The sequence below is a fragment of the Mustelus asterias genome, chromosome 7 (genome assembly GCF_964213995.1).
Source record: "Mustelus asterias chromosome 7, sMusAst1.hap1.1, whole genome shotgun sequence".
Taxonomy (NCBI): Eukaryota; Metazoa; Chordata; class Chondrichthyes; order Carcharhiniformes; family Triakidae; genus Mustelus; species Mustelus asterias.
In genome coordinates, this window is record NC_135807.1 from 42,677,245 (window position 1) to 42,703,645 (window position 26,401).

Genomic DNA, 26,401 nt, shown 5'->3' on the forward strand with positions numbered 1-26,401 from the left:
ACTCCTGCTCCTATATCTTATGGATGGTTTCATCATCACTTTTGGTCAATACCAGCTTTTTATTTCCAGATTTTGTAAACTGAATTCAAATTCTCAAACTGCCATGATGGGATTTAAATCAACATTCTTATCTGTCTAAGATGAATGATTACTTATTCTCATTTCTCCTGCTGGTATTATAATTATTTATAGTTTGGATGGAGCACCTCTGGAACATTGCCACGGAGAGACTGAAAACAGCTTTGCATTTAATGCCTCATTTGAATACGGTCAGAGGGAGGTAACAGATAAGAGCTGGACTACCTCTATAGAATGGGAGATGCAAATTGGAAGGTATAGAATCCCTACAGTGCAGAAGGAATCCATTCGGCCCATCGAATCTGCACCGACAACAATCCCACCCAGGTACTATCCCCGTAATCCCATGTATTTGCCCTGCTAATCCCTCTGACACTGGGCAATTTAGCACGGTCAATTCACCTAACCCGCACATCTTTGGAGTGTGCGAGGAAACCAGAGCACCTGGAGGAAACGCACGCTGACACGGGGAGAATGTGCAAAGTCCACACTGACAGTCATCCGAAGCCGGAATTGAACCCGAGTCCCTGCGCTGTGAGGCAGCAGTGCTAAACACTGTGCCACCCTTTCTGAATGGATGGCTCCTGAGTGACACAGGCAGAGGCCGGAGGGTAGGAAGCTGGTCTGCTGGCTCTCATATGTGAAAAGCAAAGACGTTGAGAGGAGAGATTGGGTAAAATAGAAACACATCTTGTTTAATAAAAATAGTTTTAACTATGACTAAAATAATGTACTGTCAAACTAGGGAGTCACGCATAGGCAACAACGTTTTGGTTCCAATTCACTTACAGCACTAACTTTACCTACTTTAAAATGAAACCACCCTTGTTTCCATGGTGACTATGCTTCACTTGTCCAATTACTGTCTTCAAGAAAGGAATTACAGGCATCCACTTTCCTGTCCCCTGAACTATTCCTTCAACACCATGGTGCAATTAAGCTTATCATGGTAAGGCTTTGCATTCCTGTTAGTAAATCTCAGTAACAGTCTAATATTCAGGTTGGCTTTGTCTGTCAGAACACTGTGCATCAGTTATAACAAAACAATCATAATACAATAAAATTCAGTTCAACACAGAAAACATACATGCACCAAATAAATACAATCTCAAAGAAATTTTTAAAGTACTATAGTACAAAAATAATTTAACATTTCAAACAGGACATTGCTGATTTGTACTCATGCTGATTTTCTGAGGAACAGCAGTCTCAAATGTATAACAGCACAATTTGACGGTGGGGAATTACAGGAAGTATTTGATTACAAGTCATGGTTGACACCAAAAATAATATTCGCATTTCACATAACATACCTACTACTGTAGTGATATGAAGCAGGGCCCCAACTGGGATGATTGTTTAAACCTTCATCAGGAAGAAAGATATAATTTAAAGATTGAAATTGGCTGCATCAGGGTTTCCAACCACAGGAACAACCAGTTTTCATTCTACAACTTTCTTTTTAAAGGAGTAGAAGACAAGTTGGAATCATTTGGAAGATCAGTTGCTTTGTGAACATTCTCCATTGATTATACAGGACTGAACATGATCTGGCTACTTTCTCTCGTAACTTCTCCTTCAGCAGAGACAACAAGATAAAAATCCGTGGTCATTATATAACTTCTTGTTTAATTGTTACTGTCTGGAACCACCAGACCAGTGAAACTGTGAATGCCCCCTTGTAAAGCTGTAATGAGAGTATTCGGAAGCAAAATAATCCTCCAAGACTAGCATGACTGGCTGAAAGCATCTGAAAACAATGAGTACTGTTGTTTCAAAGTCTTTTTTAAGAGGCACAACTTGCAATTTTTCTCGCTCTTATATACAGACCTGTAATTTTTTTGGAATTAGATCTCAATCTTTTTGATTACTTGAACAAAAATCTGGAAAGGATACCATGAAATATTCTTGCCAATAATTTCTCACTTCAGATTTGTGAATGTCCCAGTGATTGTAGACACTACTACACACTACTGTCCTGTTTCTGGGCACAAAATTCTTTCAATTTGTCAAACTTTGTGCCGCAGTCTCTGAGGTAGTCATAATTCAAGTCTTCATCTACATTGGATGTGTCCACAGAGCTGAGGCTTCCTGCCAGTGACCCTCGACCTTCGAAACAGTAAACATGCACAGTGTCCTCGGGAATGGCTCTCAGGTCATTGTCTGCATCCCAAATAATGCGGGCCACATAGGTTTTGAAGTCCAAGGTATTGGATTGAATAGTTTCAGAAAAGATCACGTTTGGGTGAGTTTGCGGATTGAGTCGTTTCTCTTCTTGCGAATCAGGAGACGTCTTTACCAGTGGGGCAGTCGTTGTCGATGAAGACTGAGATAGACTTGCACGCAGGGGTTTCTTCAGTTCACTGATGTCATAGCCATTCTAAAATGCAGGAAAAAAATCTATTTATTCCACCATGTTTGTAACGCTGATACTGTTAAATACAGAAGCTGTGTTTTGATCAGATAGACATTTCCATTTGCTGTGTCACAAAAGACCCACAATTAAATCCGTTTAGGCGCATGTGAGAAAGAGTCAGAATTGATTTTATTTGATTTATTAATGTCACATGTATTGGGATACAGAGAAAAGTATTGTTCCTTGAGTGCTATACAGGCAAATCATACATTTATAGAGTACGTAGGGGAGAAAGAAAGGAGATGGTGCAGAATAGTGTTGCAGTTACAGCTAGGGTGAAGAGAAAGATCAGCTTGATATATGACATATGAATATATATCATAATATATGAAACCTAACGCATTATTCTTGTGAAAAAAATCATCCCTAATGAGACTTCATTTTAGTATATATTTCTTCTTTTGATGGAATTAAGGATTGCAGTACATGCCATATTACCTTGCAACCACTTACTCAAATAAACTCACATAGGATCATTCATGTTAATATCACAAATCACGTTCCACTACCAAAAGCCAAAACCTAATTCAATAAATCTATCAACTTGTAAAGTGTTGAGAGTGTGGCTCTTGGATGGAGAGAATCAGTAAATTTTACTGGTTTGAGAGTCTTGCTATTTTCTCCCCATTATTGCTGTTAATATCAAAGCTTCCTAATTAAAGTAAGTTCAATATCACCTTCACTTAAGTCAGTTTGAACAGATGCTAATAGAATACAACAATTACTCCACTGGTGATTTTTAAAATTCATTTACGGATGTGACCAACATTTATTGTCTAACCCTAGTTGCCCTTGAGAAGGTGGTGGTGAGCTGCCTTCTTGAACCACTGCAGACTCTGAGGTGTAGGTACATCCGCAGTGCTGCTAGGGAGGGAGTTCCAAGATTTTGACCCAGTGACAGTGAAGGAATAGCGATATATCTCCAAGTCAGGTTGGTGAGTGACTTGGAGGGGAACTTGCAGGAGGTGGAGTTCCATCTAACTGCTGCCCTCGTCTTTCTAGATGGTCGTGGTCATGGGTTTGGAAAGTGCTGCCTAAGGAACCTCGGTGAGTTCCTGCAGTGCGTCTGGTAGATGGTACACACTGCTGTCACTGTGCATCAGTAGTGGAGGGACCGAATGTTTGTGGATGGGGTGCCAATCAAGCGGGCTGCTTTGTCTTGAATGGTGTCAAGCTTCTTAAGTGTTGCTGGCGCTGCACCTATCCAGGCAAGTGGAGAGTATTCCATTACCACCAATCAGCAATTAAAATGTGACTTCAAGTATGTGAAAGAGACAAAAGCCTGGAATTTTGATCGATCTAATTTTAATAACAGTATTAATGTTTAATGCTAGCTTTTAACTAATGCCAAATGGAAAATCTAAGACAAAGTGAAATGAAGATTTTGGTCCACCTTTTAGCCAAAACAGCCGTCTTCATTCCACGAGGGAGCAACTGATTATATTGCATTTATAGATGTTGTCTCAGCAGCAGACTACTGCACCACATTCATTGGATTGTTAATCATGCTACAGTGTAAGTAGTTTATTCATTCATGGAATGTGAGCTATTGTCGGTCAGGCCAGCATTTATTGTCCAACCATAATTACCTTTGAGAAGGTGTAAGTCAGCCATCTTCTTAATAAGAACATAAGAAAATAAGAACTAGGAGCAGGAGTAGGCCATCTGGCCCCTCGAGCCTGCTCCGCCATTCAACAAGATCATGGCTGATCTTTTTGTGGACTCAGCTCCACATATCCGCCCGCTCACCATAACCCTTAATTTCTTTACTGTTCAAAAATGTATCTATCCTTGCCTTAAATACATTCAATGAGGAAGCATCAACTGCTTCACTGGGCAGGGAATTCCACAGATTCACAACCCTTTATGTGAAGAAGTTCCTCCTCAACTCAGTCCTAAATCTGCTCCCCCTTATTTGAGGCTATGCCCCCTAGTTCTAGTTTCACCACCCAGTGGAAACAACTTCCCTGCTTCTATCTTATCTATTCCCTTCATAATCTTATATGTTTCTATAAGATCTCCCCTCATTCTTCTGAATTCCAATGAGTATAGCCCCAGTCTACTCAGTTTCTCCTCATAAGCGAACCCTCTCAACTCCGGAATCAACCTAGTGAATCTCCTTTGAACCCCCTCCAGCGCCAGTAAGTTCTCAAGTAAGGTGACCAAAACTGTACACAGTACTCCAGGTGTGGCCTCACCAGCACATTATACAGCTGCAACACAACCTCGCTGTTTTTAAGCTCCATCCCTCTAGCAATGAAGGACAAAATTCCATCTGCCTTCTTAATTACCTGTTGCACCTGCAAACCAACTCCTTGTGATCCTTGCACATGGATACCCAGGTCCCTCTGCACAGCAGCATGCTGCAATTTTTTACCATTTAAATAATAGTCCATTTTGCTGTTATTCCTACCAAAATGGATGACTTCACATTTACCAACATTGAACTCCATCTGCCAGACCCTTGCCCACTCACTCAGACTATCTATATCCCTTTGCAGACTTTTAGCGTTCTCTGCACACTTTGCTCTGCCATTCACCTTAGTGCCATCTGCAAATTTTGACACACTATACTTGGTCACCAACTCCAAATCATCTATGTAAATCGTAAACAATTGCAGTCCCAACACTGATCCCTGAGGCACACCACTAGTCACTGATCGCCAACCATAAAATACTCATTTACCCCCACTCTTTGCTTTCTGTTAGTTAACCAATCCTCTATCCATGCTAATACATTACCATTAATAATACATTGTTAAACCACTGAAGTCCATTTATATAGTCACGGCACAGTGCTGTTAGCAAGGAAGTTCCAGGAATTTGAGCCAGCAACAGTGAAGGAACAACATAGTTCCAAATCAGGATGGTGAGTGACCTGGAGGGGACAGGCAGGTACTCATGGTCCCATGTGCCTGCTACCCTTGTTTATCTAGATGGTAGAGGTCATGGATTTGATAGGCGCTGCTGAAGGAAGCTTAGTGAATTGCTGCAGTTCATCTTGCAGATTGCTGCCATTGTGCATTGGTGATGGAGGGAGTGAACCTTTATGGTACGCCACTCAAAACAAGCTGCATTGCCCTATATGATGTCGAGCTTCTAGAGAGTTGTTGGAGCTGCGCTCATGCAGGCAAGTTCAGAGTATTCCATCGCACCTCGGACTTGTGCTTTGCAGAAAGTGGACAGGTTTTGGGGAGTCAGGGGGTCAGTTGCTCACTGCAGAATTCCCAGTCTCTGACTTGGGATTTATTTGGCTAGTCCAATTCAGTTTGTGGTCAATCATAACTCCTGGGATATTGATCACTCAGATGAAGAATTTTATCAGCAGATCACTTGGAAAACAATGGCAGGATTGGACAGAGTCAGCATGGATTTACGAAAGGGAAATCATGCTTGATATACCTGGAATTCTTTGTTATGTTGGCAGTTTGTGCAGAAGAGGCCCTTTGGCCCATTGAGTCTGCACCGACATGTGAAAGGTTCTGACCTGCCCACTTTGGCCCATAGCCTTGACTGTTATGCAAGCCAAGTAGTCATCCAGGTACTTTTTAAAGAATGTGATGCATCCCACCTCCACCACTCCTTCCAGGCAGTGCATTCCAGACTGTCACCACCCTCACTTTCAACTTGTGTCCCCTCGTAACTGACCCTTCAACTAAGGGGAACAGCTGTTCCCTATCCACTTTGTCCATGCCCCTCATAATCTTGAACACCATAATCAGGTCGCCCTTCAATTTAATTTTCTCTGCTCCAGAGAAGACATCCTCGGGTGGATGGAGCTATTACAAGTGGGCATAACTATAGGGTTCATGGTGGGAGATATAAGAAGGATGTCCGAGGTAGGTTCTTTACTCAGAGAGTGGTTGGGGTGTGGAATGGACTGCCTGCAGTGATAGTGGAGTCAGACACTTTAGGAACATTTAAGCGGTTATTGGATAGGCACATGGAGCACACCAGGATGATAGGGAGTGGGATAGCTTGATCTTGGTTTCAGATAAAGCTCGGCACAACATCGTGGGCCGAAGGGCCTGTTCTGTGCTGTACTGTTCTATGTTCTATGTAAGCCACTCCAACCACTCCTTATAACTTAAATATTCCATCCCAGGCAACATCCTGGTAAATCTCCTCTGCACGCCTTCCAGTGCGATCACAAGGGGTCAAGATACGGCAGGCAGCAAGGGGGGTTTTGGGGTGTTTAATGATATTAGAATACATCCAAAGCAGGTTCATGTCCATCGTGACTTCTGGATCTTGATCCCCAGCTGGCAACCTTGCAGATGACGAATGCAGGCTCAAGATTTCACCCAGAATGAGGGCAGAAGAGAAAGAAAGGTGATTTCTGCCCCTCCTCCTCACTCATTCAGAACATTTACTGGCCCTTTTACCACTACCACAATCGGTTCCATCACCCTCTTCCCCTATATTCCACCATTCCTGGTCATACCTGGGGTTTGAGGTGCCACAATGAGGAGGCAATGTTGATCTGTTTCCTTAACCTAGCCTGACCAGCATTTAAATGTAGTGAGTCAGTCAAGGGAAACTAGCCAAAATCACTGGTAGCACTGGGAAGGATGAAAATGTCTAGTGGTGTTTTGAGTGTGGGCATCTGGTGGTAAAGCTCTCTGCCCCCATCTTATCAGCTACCCTATTGCCAACAGCGCCTGACCTTGATTGAGATAGTTAAGTCTATCTAACCCTAACTATATTACAAAATGTTACAGGAAGAGCACAAGAAAAGTTAACTAGGCATTTTGTTTATCCAATAGCAATGATGGAATCACCATGTCAGGCAGCCCTAGGACTTGTGGGGAGGCACGGTGGCAGTGGGGTGGCACGGTGGCACAGTGGTTAGCACTGCTGCCTCACAGCACCAGGGGCTCAGGTTCAATTCCTGGCTTGGGTCATTGTCTGTGCGAAGTCTGCACAGATAGCAAACGTTTCTACAAATATATAAAACGAAAAAGAGTGGCTAAAGTGAACATTGGTCCTTTAGAAGATGAGAAGGGAGATGTAATAAATGGAAATGAGAAAATGGCTGAGGCATTGAACAGGTATTTTGTGTCGGAAGACACAAATAACATGCCAAAAATTGATGACAGGAAGGCTATGGCAGGTGAGGACCTAGAAACTATCATTATCATGAAAGAGGTAATGTTGGGCAAGCTAATGGGGCCAAAGGTAGACAAGTCTCCTGACCCTGATGGAATGCATCCCAGGGTACTAAAAGAGATAGATGGCAGGGGAAATAGCAAATGCACTAGTGGTAATTTACCAAAATTCGCTGGACTCTGGGGTGGTTTCCGCAGATTGGAAAACAGCAAATGTGACGCCACTGTTTAAAAAAGGAGGTAGACAAAAGGCGGGTAACTATAGACCTGTTAGCTTAACTTCTGTAATAGGGAAAATGCTTGAATCTATCATCAAGGAAGAAATAGCGAGACATCTGGATATAAATTGTCCCATTGGTAAGACGCAGCATGGGTTCATGAAGGGCAGATCATGTCTGACTAATTTGGTGAGAACATTACATGTGCAGTGGACAATGGGGAACCTGTGGATGTGGTGTATCAGGGTTTCCAGAAGACATTTGACAAGGTGCTGCACCAAAGACTGCTACATTAGATAAAGGTGCACAGTGTTACGGGTAATGTATTAGCATGGATAGAGGATTGGTTAACTAACAGAAAGCAAAGAGTGGGGGTAAATGGGTGTTTTTCTGGTTGGCGATCAGTGACTGGTGGTGTGCCTCAGGGAACAGCAATTGTTTACGATTTACATAGATGATTTGGAGTTGGGGACCAAGTGTAGTGTGTCAAAATTCACAGATGACACTAAGATGAGTGGCAGAGCAAAGTGCATAGAGGACGCTGAAAGTCTGCAAAGGGATATAAATAGTCTGAGTGAGCGGGCAAGGGTCTGGCAGATGGAGTACAATGTTGGTAAATGTGAGGTCATCCATTTTGGTAGGAATAACAGCAAAATGGACTATTATTTAAATGGTAAAAAATTGCAGCATACTGCTATGCAGAGGGACCTGGGTATCCTTGTGCAAGGATCACAAGGAGTTGGTTTGCAGGTGCAACAGGTAATTAAGAAGGCAGATGGAATTTTTTCCTTCATTGCTAGAGGGATGGAGTTTAAAAACAGCGAGGTTATGTTGCAGCTGTATAATGTGCTGGTGAGGCCACACCTGGAGTACTGTGTACAGTTTTGGTCTCCTTACTTGAGAAAGGATATACTGGCACTGGAGGGGGTTCAGAGGAGATTCACTAGGTTGATTCCGGAGTTGAGAGGGTTGGCTTATGAGGAGGGACTGATTAGACTGGGGCTATACTCATTGGAGTTCAGAAGAATGAGGGGAGATCTTATAGAAACATATAAGATTATGAAGGGAATAGATAAGATAGAAGCAGGGAAGTTGTTTCCACTGGTGGGTGAAACTAGAACTAGGGGGCATGACCTCAAAATAAGGGGGTGCAGATTTAGGACTGAGTTGAGGAGGAACTTCTTCACACAAAGGGTTATGAATCTGTGGAATTCCCTGCCCAGTGAAGCAGTTGAGGCTACTTCATTGAATGTTTTTAAGGCAAGGATAGATAAATATTTGAATAGTAAAGGAATTAAGGGTTATGGTGAGCAGACGGGTCAGTGGAGCTGAGTCCACAAAAAGATCAGCCATGATCTTATGGAATGGCGGAGCAGGCTCGAGGGGCCAGATAGCCTACTCCTGCTTCTAGTTCTTATGTTCTTATGTGTTCTCCCCCTGTCTGCGTGGGCTTCCCCCGGGTGCTCCGGTTTCCTCCCACAGTCCGAAAGACGTGCTGGTTAGAAGCATTGGCCATGCTACATTCTCCCTCGGTGTACCTGAACAGGTGCCAGAGTGTGGCGACTAGGGGATTTTCACAGTAACTTCATTGCAGTGTTAATGTAAGCCTGCTTGTGACACTAATAAATAAACTTTAAAAACTCCAATTATGGTCAGTGGGTTATAAAGTGAACAGGTGCTCTCAAGGTAAAATTAATATTTTCTAAGTGACTTTTCTACACATGAAGTTGAAGCCTATTAGCACTGTGCATTGGAATAAGATCCATTCTTAGCACCCAATCAAATACAACAAGAGCAAATCACACAGCAAAACTCTCATTTATCTGCTTGAAAGCGTTAATAGTCACACAAGTTTAAAAATTACCCAAGTTGAAAAACAAAGGCCTACTTGTAAGAGCCTTCACAGACAGACACCAAGGCCATTAGTCTGGCAAAGCTCATAAATCAGACATCTGTAACTGAAAATGGGAGTGATCCACAGATACAGAATCAAAACTATGAAGTTTTCCCGCTGATTGAATATTATGATGAAGCAAGCGTAAAGTGATTGTGATTGGTTTATGCTAATTACTTGTAATCGATTTTGAAAACTATAATTGCTTTTGTATCTTGGAATATGCCACTCCGGCTAGCTACAGTGATGTGAACTGTAGCTTTCCAGCATCCTTGCTATAGCTTGCATTAGAACAGCTGTTTAAGGGAACTCTGTGACTAGTCTGGTTACTCGAAGGATAAAGTTGTGTTCAATTAAAAGGCTGACATCAAAGGCCGCAGCACTGCTGAAAGCTGTACTTTCATCATAACATCAAAGAGACCCAACACCGCCAACATGACAATTTTGCATGTCCCTTATTAACTATTCTTTTGGTCTCCGAGTGAGATTGCCAGTCATGCTAATGAATGAATAATTTTAAACTTTTATTCTTGGTGTCGCCAGCAAGGGCAACATGTATTACCTATCCCTAATTGTCCCTTGAGAAGGGGTGATGAACTGCCTCCTTGAACTGCTGCAGTCCATGCTACAGTGAACGTACTCCCATGATGCTATTAGGTAGGGAGTTCCAGGCAGTGTGATCATCAATGATGAAGAAGCAGTGATGTCTGCTCTGCTCAACAGGCGATGATGTGTGACTTGGAAGGGGGCTTGGTGTTGGTGCTCTCTTGCATCTGATGCCTTGTCCTTCTTGATAGTGGCAATCACAGATTTGCAGAGTATTTGTACTTTGTATTGTGGTCTTTCTCCAACAGGGATTGAAGCTGGCTCCATCCAGCTTTTTTATTCATTTGTGGGACGTGGGCGTCACTGGCTGGGCCAGCAGTTATTGCTCATCCCTAGTTGCCCTTGGAAGGCAGTTGAGAGTCAACCACATTGTTGTGGCTCTGGAGTCACATGTAGGACAGATCAGGTAAGGAAGGCAGGTTTCCTTCCCCAAAGGACATTAGTGAACCAGATGTTTTTTTCTGACAATCGACAGTAGTTTCATGGTCATCAGTAGATTCTTAATTATAGATTTTTAAAATTGAATTCAAATTCCACCATTTACCATGGCGGGATTCAAACCCAGGTCCCCAGAACATTAGCTGAGTTTCTGGATTAATAGTCTAGCAATAATACCACTAGGCCATCGCCTCCCTCCCCCTGAGTTTACACAAGGTGCCTGAATCCAGCTAACAAAGCAAATTTTTATTCCATCTGTCTGGGTTGGATTATAATTCAAAGTGAAAGCATCCTCTCCAGAAGCATTTTGCAGAGCAGAGAAAAAGTTTTGAATCATCAAAAGAAAAATACAGGCCATATATTTAACACTATAGTTTGCAGAAGGAAAGTGAGACAACCTTGCATACCTGGTCTTCTTCTCCACCACCTTCTTCATCATAATTTAGGATATTTTCCCGTACATCCTCCCAGCTCTCATGCTCGACGGGTATGTGGTAAACTCCTCCTTTCTGGAACTTGTTTTTTCCACACAGGCCCCATATACTGAAGGCAATGACCAGAACTGAAACATCAATGGTAAACAGGACTTCAGTCACCTGGAGTTTAGGCTCATAACATTAGTTATGCAGCTGTAAATGATGTCCCACTACTTAGTAAAAAGGACCACAGCAATTTAAGATTATCCAATCAACATAACACTGGCACTAACCCTGATAAAATAATTAGATTAGTGGTGGTGTTAAAATAAGGCCAGTTGCAAAATCGAGGCGAGTGTCTATTGGACCATAGCGAAGCAACTATCTTCAATAGATGGAGACAGATATAACCTCTCTATAGTAAACAGATGCCAGCTTTCACTTGCCTGGATGAGTGCAGCTCCAACCACACTCAGGAAGCTTGACACCATCCAGGACAAAGCAGTCCGCTTGACTGGTAGCCAATCCACCACCTTCACTCGCTCCACCACTAACGCTCAGTGGCAGCAGTGTGTACCACTTACAAGATGCACTACAGCAACTAGGATGCTACCGGGACTTGATGGATTGAGTTATAAGGAGAGGCTGAATAGACTGGGACTTTTTCCTCTGGAGCGTAGAGGTCTATAAAATAATGAGGGTCATAGACAAGGTAGATAGTCAATATCTTTTCCCAAAGGTAGGGGAGTCTAAAATTAGAGGACATAGGTTTAAGGTGAGAGGGGAGAGATACAAAAGTGTTCAGAGGGGCCATTTTTTTCACAGATGGTGGTGAGTGTCTGGAACAAACTGTCAGAGATAGTAGTGGAGGCGGGTACAATTTTATCTTTTAAAAAACATTTAGATAGTTACATGGGTACGATGGGTAAAGAGGGATATGGGCCAAATGCGGGCAATTGGGATTAGCCTAGGAGTTTTTTTAAAAAAGGGCGTCATGGCCAAGTTGGGCTGAAGGGCCTGTTTCCATGCTGTAAACCTTTCTGACTCTATGACTCTAACTCACCAAGGTTCCTTCAACAGTGCCTTCCAAACCTGCGGGCTCTACCACCAAGAAGGGCAAGGACAGCAGATGCACAGATGCATGGGAATATCATTACCTGCAAGTTCCCCTCCAAGCCACTCACCATGCCTACTTGAAACAATATCACCATTACTTCATAGTTGCTGGGTCAAAATCCTGTAACTCCCTACCTAAGAGCACTATGGGTGTACCTACACCACATGGACTGCGGTGGTTGAAGAACCACCTTCTCAAGGGCAATTGGAGATGGGCAATAAATGCTGGCCGAGCCAGCAATGCTGACATCCTGTAGCAAATTATAACTCACATGTAAATGTGAAAACATGTGGGGTGCTTGTGCCAAATTATTTGCCCTTATTGGGTACAGCACAGAGAAATTAGAGATGGTGAAATACCTACGCTGAGACACTTCAAGGAACACAAATTAATCTGACTCTAGAAAGTTTAACACAAAACGAGAGAGCAGGCAGACAAATAATTAGTGCACGTTAGGCAGTGACATTGGCAAAGTTGCTGGCAATACATTAATGAGTTACCTAATAAAAGAAGGAGGCACATGCAGATTGCCATGATAGAGTTGATGTTCAGCCCCGCTGGAATTCCTGAAGTCACCATACTGATCTCACACTGCTGTCCTTTGTAACCTTCTGTGCAACGACAGGCAAACATGTCCAGTGTTTGTGCAACACACGTGCCCCCATTTCGACACGTCCATGCTCCACATGGTGACATTGCGCAGTGCTCAAGGCCTGTTTGATTATTAATCACCGACATCTGACCAGTTGGACACCTGCGTTGGAACATGAACGAGAACGTCAACCTGTCAGAAGAGCATTAGATACACATTTGTCCTCACATTTTTTTCCTACTTCTCGCTCAAAGTTATACTGAGGATATTGGGTCAAACGCAAGAAAGCAATTTTACTTCCAATTTTTGCTTCTTATGGGATCTTAATTTGGCATCTTTCTTGATGGCAAATCTAAAATCAGAAAATTGGAAAGTGTGACCACAGATTATCCGTATTTATGTTGCCATACCAACAGTATTATGCAGTGTCTTTTCTGGGTGTTTTATATGAATACATTGAAATTTGTTGGTGTAATACGTATGAAAGCATCAAAAATTACTACAGTACAATCACAATATTAATATATTTTTCCAACAGTCAGTTACTGGGCAGTGTATAATATTAGATCTAAACAAATCAATACTTAACTGGATTTTAGACAGATCAAATCCAGACCCATATACTGACATTCTCTGTTCCCTGAACATGACACATTAATACTATTTATAATGAGCAGGCTGCCAACCCCCCAGGATTGACCTGGATTTTCCAGGAATTGAAGATTAATCTCCAGGATGCTATTGTGAGCAAGCTCTGGAGAAAAACAAAATCTTCCAGGCATGAAATAAATTGTGGTTTATTGCCATTTTTTGAACACTTGTGTTACTAACTGTAAAAATGTAGCAGTTGGGGAAGAAAGATTGTCGGATTGTCAAGGATCATGCAATGGAGATATCAAGAGTTTGTTCAGTTTTCAATGAGTGTGGGAAGGCAGTGGAGCGTGAGGATGGATATGTTGGCTCACTAATATAGGAGCATGGGACCAGGGCAGCTCCAGGCATAATCCAACCACAGTTGGCAACCCAAGTAACTCGTGATTAATTACATGGTAGGTCACATTATACAATGCATTCTGGCTTTGCAGAGAATTATCAGTATTTATGAAGGTTTTGTAATACTGTACCTGCACTCATGTTTTCTCCACAAGTCCACACAATAAAATGGGATCGAACAAGGCCTGCTGCTACAAGCACCTGAGTGGCATCCAATTGTTATACCCCTTCGGTTCAAGGTGGCAGTTAACATTGTATTCTTTCCATCCATTGGCAAGAGATGACCGTTTAATCGAACATCCCGCATGCAACCTAAATTCAAACAGACACAACTGTTTAATTCTCATAATTTTTTTTCCTCATTCTAGCCTTTCAGCATCGACTGAAAACATGTGCCAAAAACCTCCAACCTCGCCCATGGCTGGGACTCCCCAGTGTCGCTGCAGTGAATAAAGGGCGGAATTCTTTGATCCCGCCTGTGGCCGCCCCTGTTGCAAGTGAGATTGGAGAATTTGGTGTTCCAACTAAAACTCCATTCACTTCAGCGGCACTTCAGCCACCAAAGAGGGCGGAGGTTTCCGGCGGGAGTTTTGGCTGAGTGCCAAATTTTCCATTCTCGCAGGCAGCAAGGTGACCATGGATGAGATCGGAGAATTCCACCCATATTCAGTAAAAAAAAACTTCATGATCAATTGCTAGCACCCTGTGTTCAATTGCCTTCTTGATCCAATCAGTAATTTTTAACCTATATTGATTCACTTAGAATCACTAGAGTGCAGAAAGAGCCCATTTGGCCCATAAAACCTGCACCGACAACAATCCCACCCAGGCCCTATCCCCGTAACCTCACATATTTACCCGGCTAATCCTTTTGATACTGAGGGGCAGCTGAAGATGGCCAATCAACCTAACCCGCACATCTTTGGGTTGTGGGAGGAAACCCGAGCACCTGGAAGAAACCCACGCAGACACAGGGAGAACGTGCAAGCTCCACTCAGACAGTTACCCGAGGCTGGAATTGTACAGGGGTTCCTGGCCCTGTGAGGCAGCAGTGCTAACCATAGTGCCACCGTGCCACCCTCTTGTTAATTAATAGGAGAGTCTCCCTTTGCTGGGGCTTTGCAGAAATAAGGGAAGATACTGGGAGGTCAGTACTGCAGAAAGGCCAGAGGAGAATTGAAAGAGCAAGGGTGAAATTGTAAAGGAAATTAGGAAAGTGAAAAGAGGTCATGAAAATATATTGGCAAGTAAAATCAAGATAAACTCAAAAATGTTTAATGATTACATAAAGAGCAAGAGGATAACTAAGGAACAAGTAGATTCAATTAACTTTCCAAATATTGATTGGAACCTTTGTAGGTCAAATAGTTTGGATGGGGCACTTTTTGTGCAGTGTGTGCAGGAGGGTTTCCTGACACAATATGTGGATAGGCCGACAAGGGGTGAGGCCACATTGGATTTGGTACTGGGAAATGAACCGGGCCAAGTGTTAGATTTGGTTGTGGGAGAGAACTTTGGAGATAGTGACCACAATTCGGTGTCTTTTGTTATTGCAATGGAGAGGGATAGGGCCGGACGGCAGGGCAAGGCTTACAATTGGGGGAGAGGTAATTATGATGCGATTAGGCAAGAATTAGGGGGCATAAGATGGGAACAGAAACTGTCAGGGAAAGGCACTGATGAAAAGTGGAACTTTTTCAAGGAACAAATACTGGGTGTCCTTGATAGGTATGTCCCTGTCAGGCAGGGAGGAAATGGCCGAGTGAGGGAACCGTGGTTCACAAAAGAGGTGGAATGTCTTGTGAAAAGGAAGAGGGAAGCTTATGTAGGGATGAGGAAACAAGGTTCAGATGGCTCGACTGAGGGTTACAAGTTAGCAAGGAACGAGCTGAAAAAGGGGCTGAGGAGAGCTAGGAGGGAACATGAGAAGTCCTTGGCGGGTCGGATCAAGGAAAACCCCAAGGCTTTTTACTCTTATGTGAGGAATAAAAGAATGACCAGGGTGAGGTTAGGGCCGGTCAAGGACAGTGGTGGGAACTTGTGTATGGAATCAGTAGAGATAGGCGAGGTGATGAATGAATACTTTTCTTCAGTGTTCACCAAGGAGAGGGGCCATGTTTTTCAGGAAGAGAAGGTGTTACAGGCTAATAGGCTGGAGGAAATAGATGTTCGGAGGGAGGATGTCCTGGCAGTTTTGAATAAACTGAAGGTCGATAAGTCCCCTGGGCCTGATGAAATGTATCCTAGGATTCTTTGGGAGGCGAGGGATGAGATTGCAGAGCCTTTGGCTTTGATCTTTGGGTCCTCGCTGTCCACGGGGATGGTGCCAGAGGACTGGAGAGTGGCAAATGTTGTTCCTCTGTTTAAGAAAGGGAATAGAAATGACCCTGGTAATTATAGACCGGTTAGTCTGACTTCGGTGGTTGGTAAATTGATGGAAAAGGTCCTTAGGGATGGGATTTACGACCATTTAGAAAGATGCGGATTAATCCGGGATAGTCAGCACGGATTTGTGAAGGGCAAATCGTGCCTCACAAATTTGATAGAATTTTTTGAGGAGGTAACTAGGTGTGTTGATGAAGGTAGGGCGGTTGATGTCATATACATGGATTTTAGTAAGGCGTTTGATAAGGTCCCGCATGGTCGGCTTATGATGAAAGTAAGGAGGTGTGGGATAGAGGGAAAGTTGGCCGATTGGATAGGTAACTGGCTGTCTGATCGAAGACAGAGGGTGGTGGTGGATGGAAAATTTTCGGACTGGAGGCAGGTTGCTAGCGGAGTGCCGCAGGGATCGGTGCTTGGTCCTCTGCTCTTTGTGATTTTTATTAATGACTTAGAGGAGGGGGCTGAGGGGTGGATCAGTAAATTTGCTGATGACACCAAGATTGGTGGAGTAGTGGATGAGGTGGAGGGGTGTTGTAGGCTGCAAAGAGACATAGATAGGATGCAAAGCTGGGCTGAAAAATGGCAAATGGAGTTTAACCCTGATAAATGTGAGGTGATTCATTTTGGTAGGACTAATTTAAATGTGGATTACAGGGTCAAAGGTAGGGTTCTGAAGACTGTGGAGGAACAGAGAGATCTTGGGGTCCATATCCACAGATCTCTAAAGGTTGCCACTCAAGTGGATAGAGCTGTGAAGAAGCTATATAGTGTGTTAGCTTTTATTAACAGGGGGTTGGAGTTTAAGAGCCGTGGGGTTATGCTGCAACTGTACAGGACCTTGGTGAGACCGCATTTGGAATATTGCGTGCAGTTCTGGTCACCTCACTATAAGAAGGATGTGGAAGCGCTGGAAAGAGTGCAGAGGAGATTTACCAGGATGCTGCCTGGTTTGGAGTGTCGGTCTTATGAGGAAAGGTTGAGGGAGCTGGGGCTGTTCTCTCTGGAGCGGAGGAGATTGAGGGGAGGCTTAATAGAGGTTTATAAAATGATGAAGGGGATAGATAGAGTGAACGTTCAAAGACTATTTCCTCGGGTGGATGGAGCTATTACGAGGGGGCATAACTATAGGGTTCATGGTGGGAGATATAGGAAGGAAAGCAGAGGTAGGTTCTTCACGCAGAGAGTGGTTGGGGTGTGGAATGGACTGCCTGCAGTGATAGTGGAGTCAGACACTTTAGGAACATTTAAGCGGTTATTGGATAGGCACATGGAGCACACCAGGATGGTAGGGAGTGGGATAGCTTGATCTTGGTTTCAGATGAAGGTCGGCACAACATCGTGGGCCGAAGGGCCTGTTCTGTGCTGTACTGTTCTATGTTCTAATTAGAGACCAAAGAATGTAATCTCTGTATCAAGCTTTAGATGTGGGATATCGACCTTATTGAATATTTTGTTTCACAAAAGAGAAGAGTGAATCAGACAAAATAGTTAGGAAGGAGGAATGTGAATTATTGGATGAGATAAATGTAGTAAGAAAAGAAATTTTCAGGAAAATACAGCATGGTGCTGGAGGACTGCTCACGTTGTTTCAAAAGAGAGAGGGAGATAAATACAGGTAAATACAGGCCAATCTGCCTAACGCAGCAGTGGATAAATCATTGGAAAAGATTCTGAGGAACAGTACCAAATCCTTCCAGTGCAGAAGGAGGCCATTCAGGCCATTGAATCTGTACCGACTCTCTGACAGAGCATCCCACCCAGGCCCTATTTCCATAACCCCACATATTTACCCCAGTAATCCCCCTAACGTACACATACAATCATAGAATCCTACAGTGCAGAAAGAGGCCATTCGGCCCATCGAGTCTGCACCAGCCACAATCCCACCCAGACCCTATCCACATAAGCCTACATATTTACCCACTAACCCCTCTAACCTATGCATCCCAGGACACTAAGGGGCAATTTAGAATGGCCAATCAACCTAGCCCGCACATCTTTGGACTGTGGGAGGAAACTGGAGCACCCGGAGGAAACCCACGCAGACACAGGGAGAATGTGCAAACTACACACAGACAGCGACCCGAGCTGGGATTCAAACCCAGGTCCCTGGAGCTGTGAAGCAGCAGTGCTAACCACTGTGCTACCGTGCTGCCCACATCTATGGACACTTCGGGGCAATTTGCCATGGCCGATCCACCTAACCTGCACAGCTTTGGATTGTAGGTGGAAACTGGAGCACCCGGAGGAGACCCACACAGACGCGGGAAGAATGTGCGAACTCCACACAGACAGTCACCCAAGGCCAGAATTGAACCCGGGTCCCTGGCGCTATGAGGCAGCTGTGCTAACCAGTGTGCCATCGTGCCACCCTATCATCAGTTAAAACCTTGGTTTAATCAAGGACTGTCAGCACAGATTTGTTAAGGGAAGGCTGTGTCAACCTAACTAGATTGAATTTTTTGAGGATGATTGATGAGGATAGCATGTTTGATGTCACCTACATGAAGTTTAGGTTGTTTTTGACAAGGTCCCACAGACAGGGTAACTAGAAAAGTAAAAGTGTGTAGATGGAATCCAGGGGAAAGTGTCAAATTGAATCCAAACTTGGCTCAGTTCCAGGATACAAAGGCAATGGGTGTTTCTGTCACTGGAAGGCTGTTGTCAGTGATGTTCTGCAGGGCTTAGTGTGAGAACATGGCAATGATTTAGACTTAAATGTAGGAGGCTTGATGGAGAGGTTTGCAGGTGGTACAACAATTGTATGGCTGATCTTGAAGACAAGGCTGTAGACTACAGGAAGAGATCAATAGACTGACCAGTTGGACAGAAATGTAGCAAATGGAATTTGCCACATTTGCCACATTCAAGGGAACTCTTGGTGATGAGTGAGCATAATACAATAGAATTTTCTATCAATGTGGATAGTGAGGTAGTTGATTCTGAGACCAGGGTCTTGAATCTCAGTAAAGGTAACTATGATGGTATGAGGCATGAGTTGGTTATGTTGGACTGAGAAACATTACTAAAAGGAAAGACAGTGTTCATGAATAGGTGAACTCAAAAAGTTGTTTATTCCTATTTGGTGCAACATGGAAATGGCCAAACCATGGCTTACAAGAGAAATTAGAGATGGTATTAGATTCAAAGAGGAAGCATACAAATTGGCAAGGAAAAGCAACAGACCTGAGGATTGGGAGCAATTTAAAATTCAGCAAAATTGAACAAAGGGATTGGTTAAGAAGGGGGAAGTAGAGTCTGAAAATAAGCTAGCGGAGAACATAAAAACTGACTGTAAAAGTTTCTATAGGTATGTAAAGAGAATACGATTGACAAAAACAAATGTATGCCCCTTATAGCCATAAACAGGAGACTTCATAACGGGAAACAAAGAAATGGCTGAGGAACTAAATTTGTACTTTGCTTCTGTCTTCACAAAGGAAGACATGAATAATGAACCAGAAGCTCTGAGAAACACACGTTTTCGAGAGGAGCTGAAGGAAATCAGTATTATAGAGAAATGGTTTTGTGGAAATAAATGGGATTGAAGGTGGATAAATCTCCAGGGCCTGATAATCTTTATCCCAGAGTACTTAAGGAAGTGGCTCTAGAAATAATAGATCCATTGGTGGTCATTTTTCAAATTTCTTTGGATTCTGGAATGGTTCCTACAGATTGGAGGGTGCTTAATGTAAGCCCGCTATTCAAAGAACAAAGAACAATACAGCACAGGAACAGGCCCTTCGGCCCTCCAAAGCCGCGCCGCTCCCTGGTCCAAACTAGACCATTCTTTTGTATCCCTCCATTCCCACTCCGTTCATGTAGCTATCTAGATAAGTCTTAAACGTTCCCAGTGTGTCCGCCTCCACCACCTTGCCCGGCAGCGCATTCCAGGCCCCCACCACCCTCTGCGTAAAATACTTCCTTCTGATATCCGTGTTAAACCTCCCCCCCTTCACCTTGAACCTATGACCCCTTGTGAAGATCACCACCGACCTGGGAAAAAGCTTCCCACCATTCACCCTATCTATGCCTTTCATAATTTTATACACCTCTATTAGGTCACCCCTCATCCTCCGTCTTTCCAGTGAGAACAACCCCAGTTTACCCAATCTCTCCTCATAACTAAGCCCCTCCATACCAGGCAACATCCTGGTAAACCTCCTCTGCACTCTCTCTAAAGCCTCCACGTCCTTCCGGTAGTGTGGCAACCAGAACTGGGCGCAGTATTCCAAATGCGGCCGAACCAACGGTCTATACAACCGCAACATCAGACCCCAACTTTTATACTCTATGCCCCGTCCTATAAAGGCAAGCATGCCATATGCCTTATTCACTACCTTCTCCACCTGTGACGTCACCTTCAAGGATCTGTGGACTTGCACACCCAGGTCCCTCTGAGTATCTACATCCTTTATGGTTCTGCCATTTATCGTATAGCTCCCCCGTATGTTAGTTCTACCAAAATGCATCACTTCGCATTTATCTGGATTGAACTCCATCTGCCATTTCTTTGCCCAAATTTTCAGCCTATCTATATCCTTCTGTAGCCTCTGACAATGTTCCTCACTATCTGCAAGTCCAGCCATTTTCGTGTCATCCGCAAACTTACTGATCACCCCAGTTACACCTTCTTCCAGATCGTTTATATAAATCACAAACAGCAGAGGTCCCAATACAGAGTCCTGCGGAACACCATTAGTCACAGGCATCCAGCCGGAAAAAGACCCTTCCACTACCACCCTCTGCCTTCTGTGACCAAGCCAGTTCTCCACCCATCTAGCCACCTCCCCCTTTATCCCATGAGATCCAACCTTTTGCACCAACCTACCATGAGGGACTTTATCAAACGCCTTACTAAAGTCCATATTCAGAAAGGGAGTTAGAGAGAAAACAGGAAACTATAGACCAGTGACTCTAACGTCAGTAGTAAGAATGTTGCGAGAGTCCATTATTAAGGATTTCATAGCTCAGCATTTGGAAAACAGTGGTATAATCAGAAAAAGTCATCATGGATTTACGAAAGAGAAATCATGCTTGACAAATCTACTAGAATTCTTTAAGGATGTAACTAGTAGAGTTGACTAGGAAGAACTGGTGGATGTGGTTTATTTAGACTTTCAGAAGTCTTTCAACAAGGTCTCACTTAGCTGATTACTATGTAAAGTTAAAACGGATGGGATTGCGGGTAGAGGTTTGAGATGGATAGAAAGCTGGTTACCAGGCAGGAAGCAAAGAGTTGAAATAAATGGGTCTTTTTCCAATTGGCAGGCAGTGACTAGTGGGATACCGCAGGGATCTGTGCTAGAACCCCAACTGTTCACATTATATATTAATGATTTGGAAGAGGGAACTAAATTCATTATCTCCAAATTTGCAAATGATGCAGGTCACAGGTATAGGTTGAGAGGCGGTAGATTTAAAACTGAGATGAGGAGGAACTACTTCTCGCAGAGGGTGGTGAATTTGTGGAACTCACTGCCTCATAGCACGGTGGAGTCTGAATCATTGAATGGTTTCAAGAAGGAGATAGATATATTTCAAATAAAAAAGGGATGTGGGGAACAGTTGGGGAGGTGGATTTGAGACCAGGAAGAGATCAGCCCTGATCGATTGAATGGCGGAGCAAGCTCAAAGGGTTGAATTAGTCTACTTTTGCTCCTAATTCCTATATTCCCATACCTATACAAAATTGGGTGGGAGGGTGACCTGTGAAGAGGATGCAGTGATGTTTCAGCATGATTTGGATAGGCTGAGTGAATGGGCATTTGCATGGCAAATGCAGTATCATGTGGATAAATGTGAGGTTATTCACTTCAGTAGCAAAAATAGGAAGGCAGATTATTATTTGAATGGCTGTAAATTGACTGGGGTGGATATTCAGTGAGACCTCAGTGTCCTCGTGCATCAGCCGCTGAATGTAAGCGTGCAGCTACAGCAGGTAGTAAAGAAGGCAAATGGTATGTTGGCCTTCATAGCAAGAGGATTTGAGTACAGGAATAGGGATGTTTTACTGTGATTGTGTAGTGCGTTGGTGAGGCCACACCTGGGATTTATGTGCAGTGTTGGTGTCCTTATCTGAGGAAGGATGTTCTTGTTATAGAGGGAGTTCAGCGAAGGTTTACCCAGCTGATTCCTGGGATGGTAGGAATGTCATATCAGGAGAGACTAAGTCAGTTAGGATTATATTACATAGAACATAGAACAGTACAGCACAGAACAGGCCCTTCGGCCCACGATGTTGTGCCGAGCTTTATCTGAAACCAAGATCAAGCTATCCCACTCCCTATCATCCTGGTGTGCTACATGTGCCTATCCAATAACCGCTTAAATGTTCCTAAAGTGTCTGACTCCACTATCACTGCAGGCAGTCCATTCCACACCCCAACCACTCTCTGCGTAAAGAACCTACCTCTGATATCCGTCCTGTATCTCCCACCATGAACCCTATAGTTATGCCCCCTTGTAATAGCTCCATCCACCCGAGGAAATAGTCTTTGAACGTTCACTCTATCTATCCCCTTCATCATTTTATAAACCTCTATTAAGTCTCCCCTCAGCCTCCTCCGCTCCAGAGAGAACAGCCCTAGCTCCCTCAACCTTTCCTCATAAGACCTACCCTCTAAACCAGGCAGCATCCTGGTAAATCTCCTCTGCACTCTTTCCAGCGCTTCCACATCCTTCTTATAGTGAGGTGACCAGAACTGCACACAATATTCCAAATGTGGTCTCACCAAGGTCCTGTACAGTTGCAGCATAACCCCACGGCTCTTAAACTCCAACCCCCTGTTAATAAAAGCTAACACACTAAAGGCCTTCTTCACAGCTCTATCCATTTGAGTGGCAACCTTTAGAGATCTGTGGATATGGACACCAAGGTCTCTCTGTTCCTCCACAGTCTTCAGGACCCTACCTTTGACCCTGTAATCCACATTTAAATTAGTCCTACCAAAATGAATCACCTCACATTTATCAGGGTTAAACTCCATTTGCCATTTTTCAGCCCAGCTTTGCATCCTATCTATGTCTCTTTGCAGCCTACAACAGCCCTCCACCTCATCCACTACTCCACCAATCTTGGTGTCATCAGCAAATTTACTGATCCACCCTTCAGCCCCCTCCTCTAAGTCATTAATAAAAATCACAAAGAGCAGAGGACCAAGCACTGATCCCTGTGGCACTCCGCTAGCAACCTGCCTCCAGTCCGAAAAATTTCCATCCACAACCACCCTCTGTCCTCGATCAGATAGCCAGTTACCTATCCAATCGGCCAACTTTCCCTCTATCCCACACCTCCTCACTTTCATCATAAGCCGACCATGGGGGACCTTATCAAACGCCTTACTAAAATCCATGTATATGACATCAACTGCCCTACCTTCATCAACACACTTAGTTACCTCCTCAAAAAATTCAATCAAATTTGTGAGGCACGACTTGCCCTTCACGAATCCGTGCTGACTATCCCGGATTAATCCGCATCTTTCTAAATGGTCGTAAATCCCATCCCTAAGGACCTTTTCCATCAATTTACCAACCACCGAAGTAAGACTAACCGGTCAATAATTACCAGGGTCATTTCTATTCCCTTTCTTAAACAGAGGAACAACATTCGCCACTCTCCAGTCCTCTGGCACCATCCCCGTGGACAGTGAGGACCCAAAGATCAACGCCAAAGGCTCTGCAATCTCATCCCTTGCCTCCCAAAGAATCCTAGGATCTATTTCATCATATTCATGGGAGTTTAGAAAGAGTGAGACGGGAGCTTATAGAAACCTATAAAATGTTTCAGGATTAGACAGGGTAGATTCAGAAAGAATGTTCCCGATGATGGGGAGTCCAGAACTAGGGATCATAGTTCAAGGATAAGGGATAAACCTTTTAGGACTGAGGTGAGGAGAAACGTCTTCACCCAGAGAGTGGCGAATCTGTGGAATTCACTACCACAGAATGTAGTTGAGGCAAAAACGTGATGTGATTTCAACCAGAAATTAGATATATCTCTTGGGGCTAAAGGGATCAAGGGATATGGCGCCGGGGGGGGGGGGCGGGGGGGGAGACAGGTCAGAATATTGAATTTGATGATCAGCCATGATCATAATAAATGGTGAAGCAGGCTCAACGGGCCAAATGGCCTATTCCTGCTTCTATTTTCCATGTATGTTTCTATATATGATACAGTCTGGGGAAGTGTGAGGTAATTCATCTGGAGACAGGAAACATAGAGGAGTTGAGGGACCCTGGAATGGATGTCCACTGATTCCTGAAGGTAGCAGAACAGGTAGATAAGGTGGTTCAGGAAGCATATGGAAAATATTTCTTTGCAGGCCAAGGCATCAAATAGATGAGCTGAGGTGTTATGTTAGTACTGTACAAACACTCGTTAGGCCACAGCATATTTTTGGTTGCCGCATTACAGGAAGGATGTGATTCCACGAGGGAGGGGACAGGGACAGAAGAGATTTACTAGAATGTTGCCAGGACTAGAAATTGAAAAGGGAGGGGTTGTTTGCTTTGGAACAGAAGAGGTTGAGAGGAGGTATAGTTGAGGTGAATTAAATTGTGAGTGGATAGGAAGGGACATATTTCCCAGTGCAGAGAGGTCAATATCCGGAGGAATAGATGGAAAGTAATTGGCCGAAGGTCCTTCGGCAGGTTGAGGAAAATTGATTTCATCCAGAAAGTGATGGGGGTTTGGAACTCACTGCCTGGAAGGGTGGTAGAGGCAGAAGCTCTCATCACATTTTTATAAAGTATTAGGATATGTAATGCAAGTGCCATGACCTCCAAGGTTATGGACCAAGAATGGGATTATGTTGGATTGCTCTTGTTTTCTGGCACGAAGGCAATGATTAATTTCTGTGCTGTAAATTTCTGTGATACTAAGGGCCCTATTTTACCATTGCCTCGCGCCCATTTTCGGGCACGAAAACGTGGTAAAGTCGGGTGTGAGGCCATTATCGCGATCCGCACCCGCGTCCGCGCAGATCGCCACTTTACCGAAACCCAGGAATGGCGGGGATCCGTTCTGCACCCAAAATGGACGCAACAGCGATTTAAATGCATTTGCATGCATTTACATTGAATTAATGAACCGCCCGCCCAACTCTATCAGCATTTCCCCCTTTATCACCGTAGTTGCCAATCCGGAACCGCGCCGTAACGGACCTGCTAAATAAGAGTCTGAGTCGGGTGCTCCAGCCTCTGAGGAGCACGTTCCGAGCTTCCAAAGGCTCTCTGACTCAGATCAGTGGTGGGGGGGAGGAGGAGGCGGGTCAGATCATTCTCTGGTTGGGGGGGGGAGGAAGAGGAGGCGGGTCAGATATATCTCTGGCGGGGTGGGGGGTTGGGGGGGGAGGGCCGATTGTTGTCTGGTGGTGGGGGGGGGGTGAGGGGGAGTGAGGCCAGACCATTCTCTGGAGGAGGTGGGGGGGAATGAGGCCAGATCGTTGTCTTGCAGGGGGGGGGGGGGGGGGGGGGGAGGAGGGAGGCGGGTAAGATGTATCTCGGGGTGGGGGGGCAGATGGATCTCTGGTGGGGGGGGCAGATAGATCTCTGGTGGGGGGGGCAGATGGATCTCTGGTGGGGGGGGCAGATGGATCTCTGGTGGGGGGGGCAGATGGATCTCTGGTGGGGGGGGCAGATGGATCTCTGGTGGGGGGGAAGATGGATCTCTGGTGGGGGGGCAGGGAGGTCCGCTGCCACTCTGCGGGCGATCGGTGGGGGGGGGGGGGAGGGGGGCAGGGGTGGCGATGGGTCTGGGTAGTGGGGGGGTGGATAAGGGGGACAGTGCTGTGTGTGGGTAGTGGGGTGGGTGGCTAAGGGGGACAGTGGTGTGTGTGGGTAGTGGGGAGGTGGATTAGGGGGACAGTGATGTGTGTGGGTAGTGGGGGGTGGATAAGGGGGACAGTGATGTGTGTGGGTAGTGGGGGGGTGGATAAGGGGAACAGTGATGTTTGTGTGTCCCCCTTATCCACCCCCCCACTACCCACACACATCACTGTCCCCCTTATCCACCCCCCCCCACTACCCACACACATCACTGCCCCCCTCATCCACCCCCCCCCACTACCCAGACCGATCGCCACCCCTGCTCCCCTCCCCCTCCACCGATCACCCGCAGAGTGGCAGCAGACCCCC

The 26,401-nt window shown here is 44.6% G+C and overlaps 1 protein-coding gene across 1 annotated transcript in view; it reads right to left on the reverse strand.

The window, feature by feature from the left end:
- Window positions 1-749: 749 nt before the first annotated feature.
- The window catches only part of LOC144496048 (neural-cadherin), a 275,008-nt gene continuing 249,356 nt past the window's right edge, over window positions 750-26,401 (reverse strand). The window contains exons 30-33 of the mRNA XM_078216999.1: window positions 14,008-14,188; window positions 12,792-13,045; window positions 11,166-11,320; window positions 750-2,458 (exon numbers count right to left, since the gene is read on the reverse strand). Of these exons, the coding sequence (XP_078073125.1) occupies window positions 2,042-2,458; window positions 11,166-11,320; window positions 12,792-13,045; window positions 14,008-14,188 (1,007 nt within the window). The 3' untranslated portion in view covers window positions 750-2,041. The remainder of the gene's footprint in view (window positions 2,459-11,165; window positions 11,321-12,791; window positions 13,046-14,007; window positions 14,189-26,401) is intronic.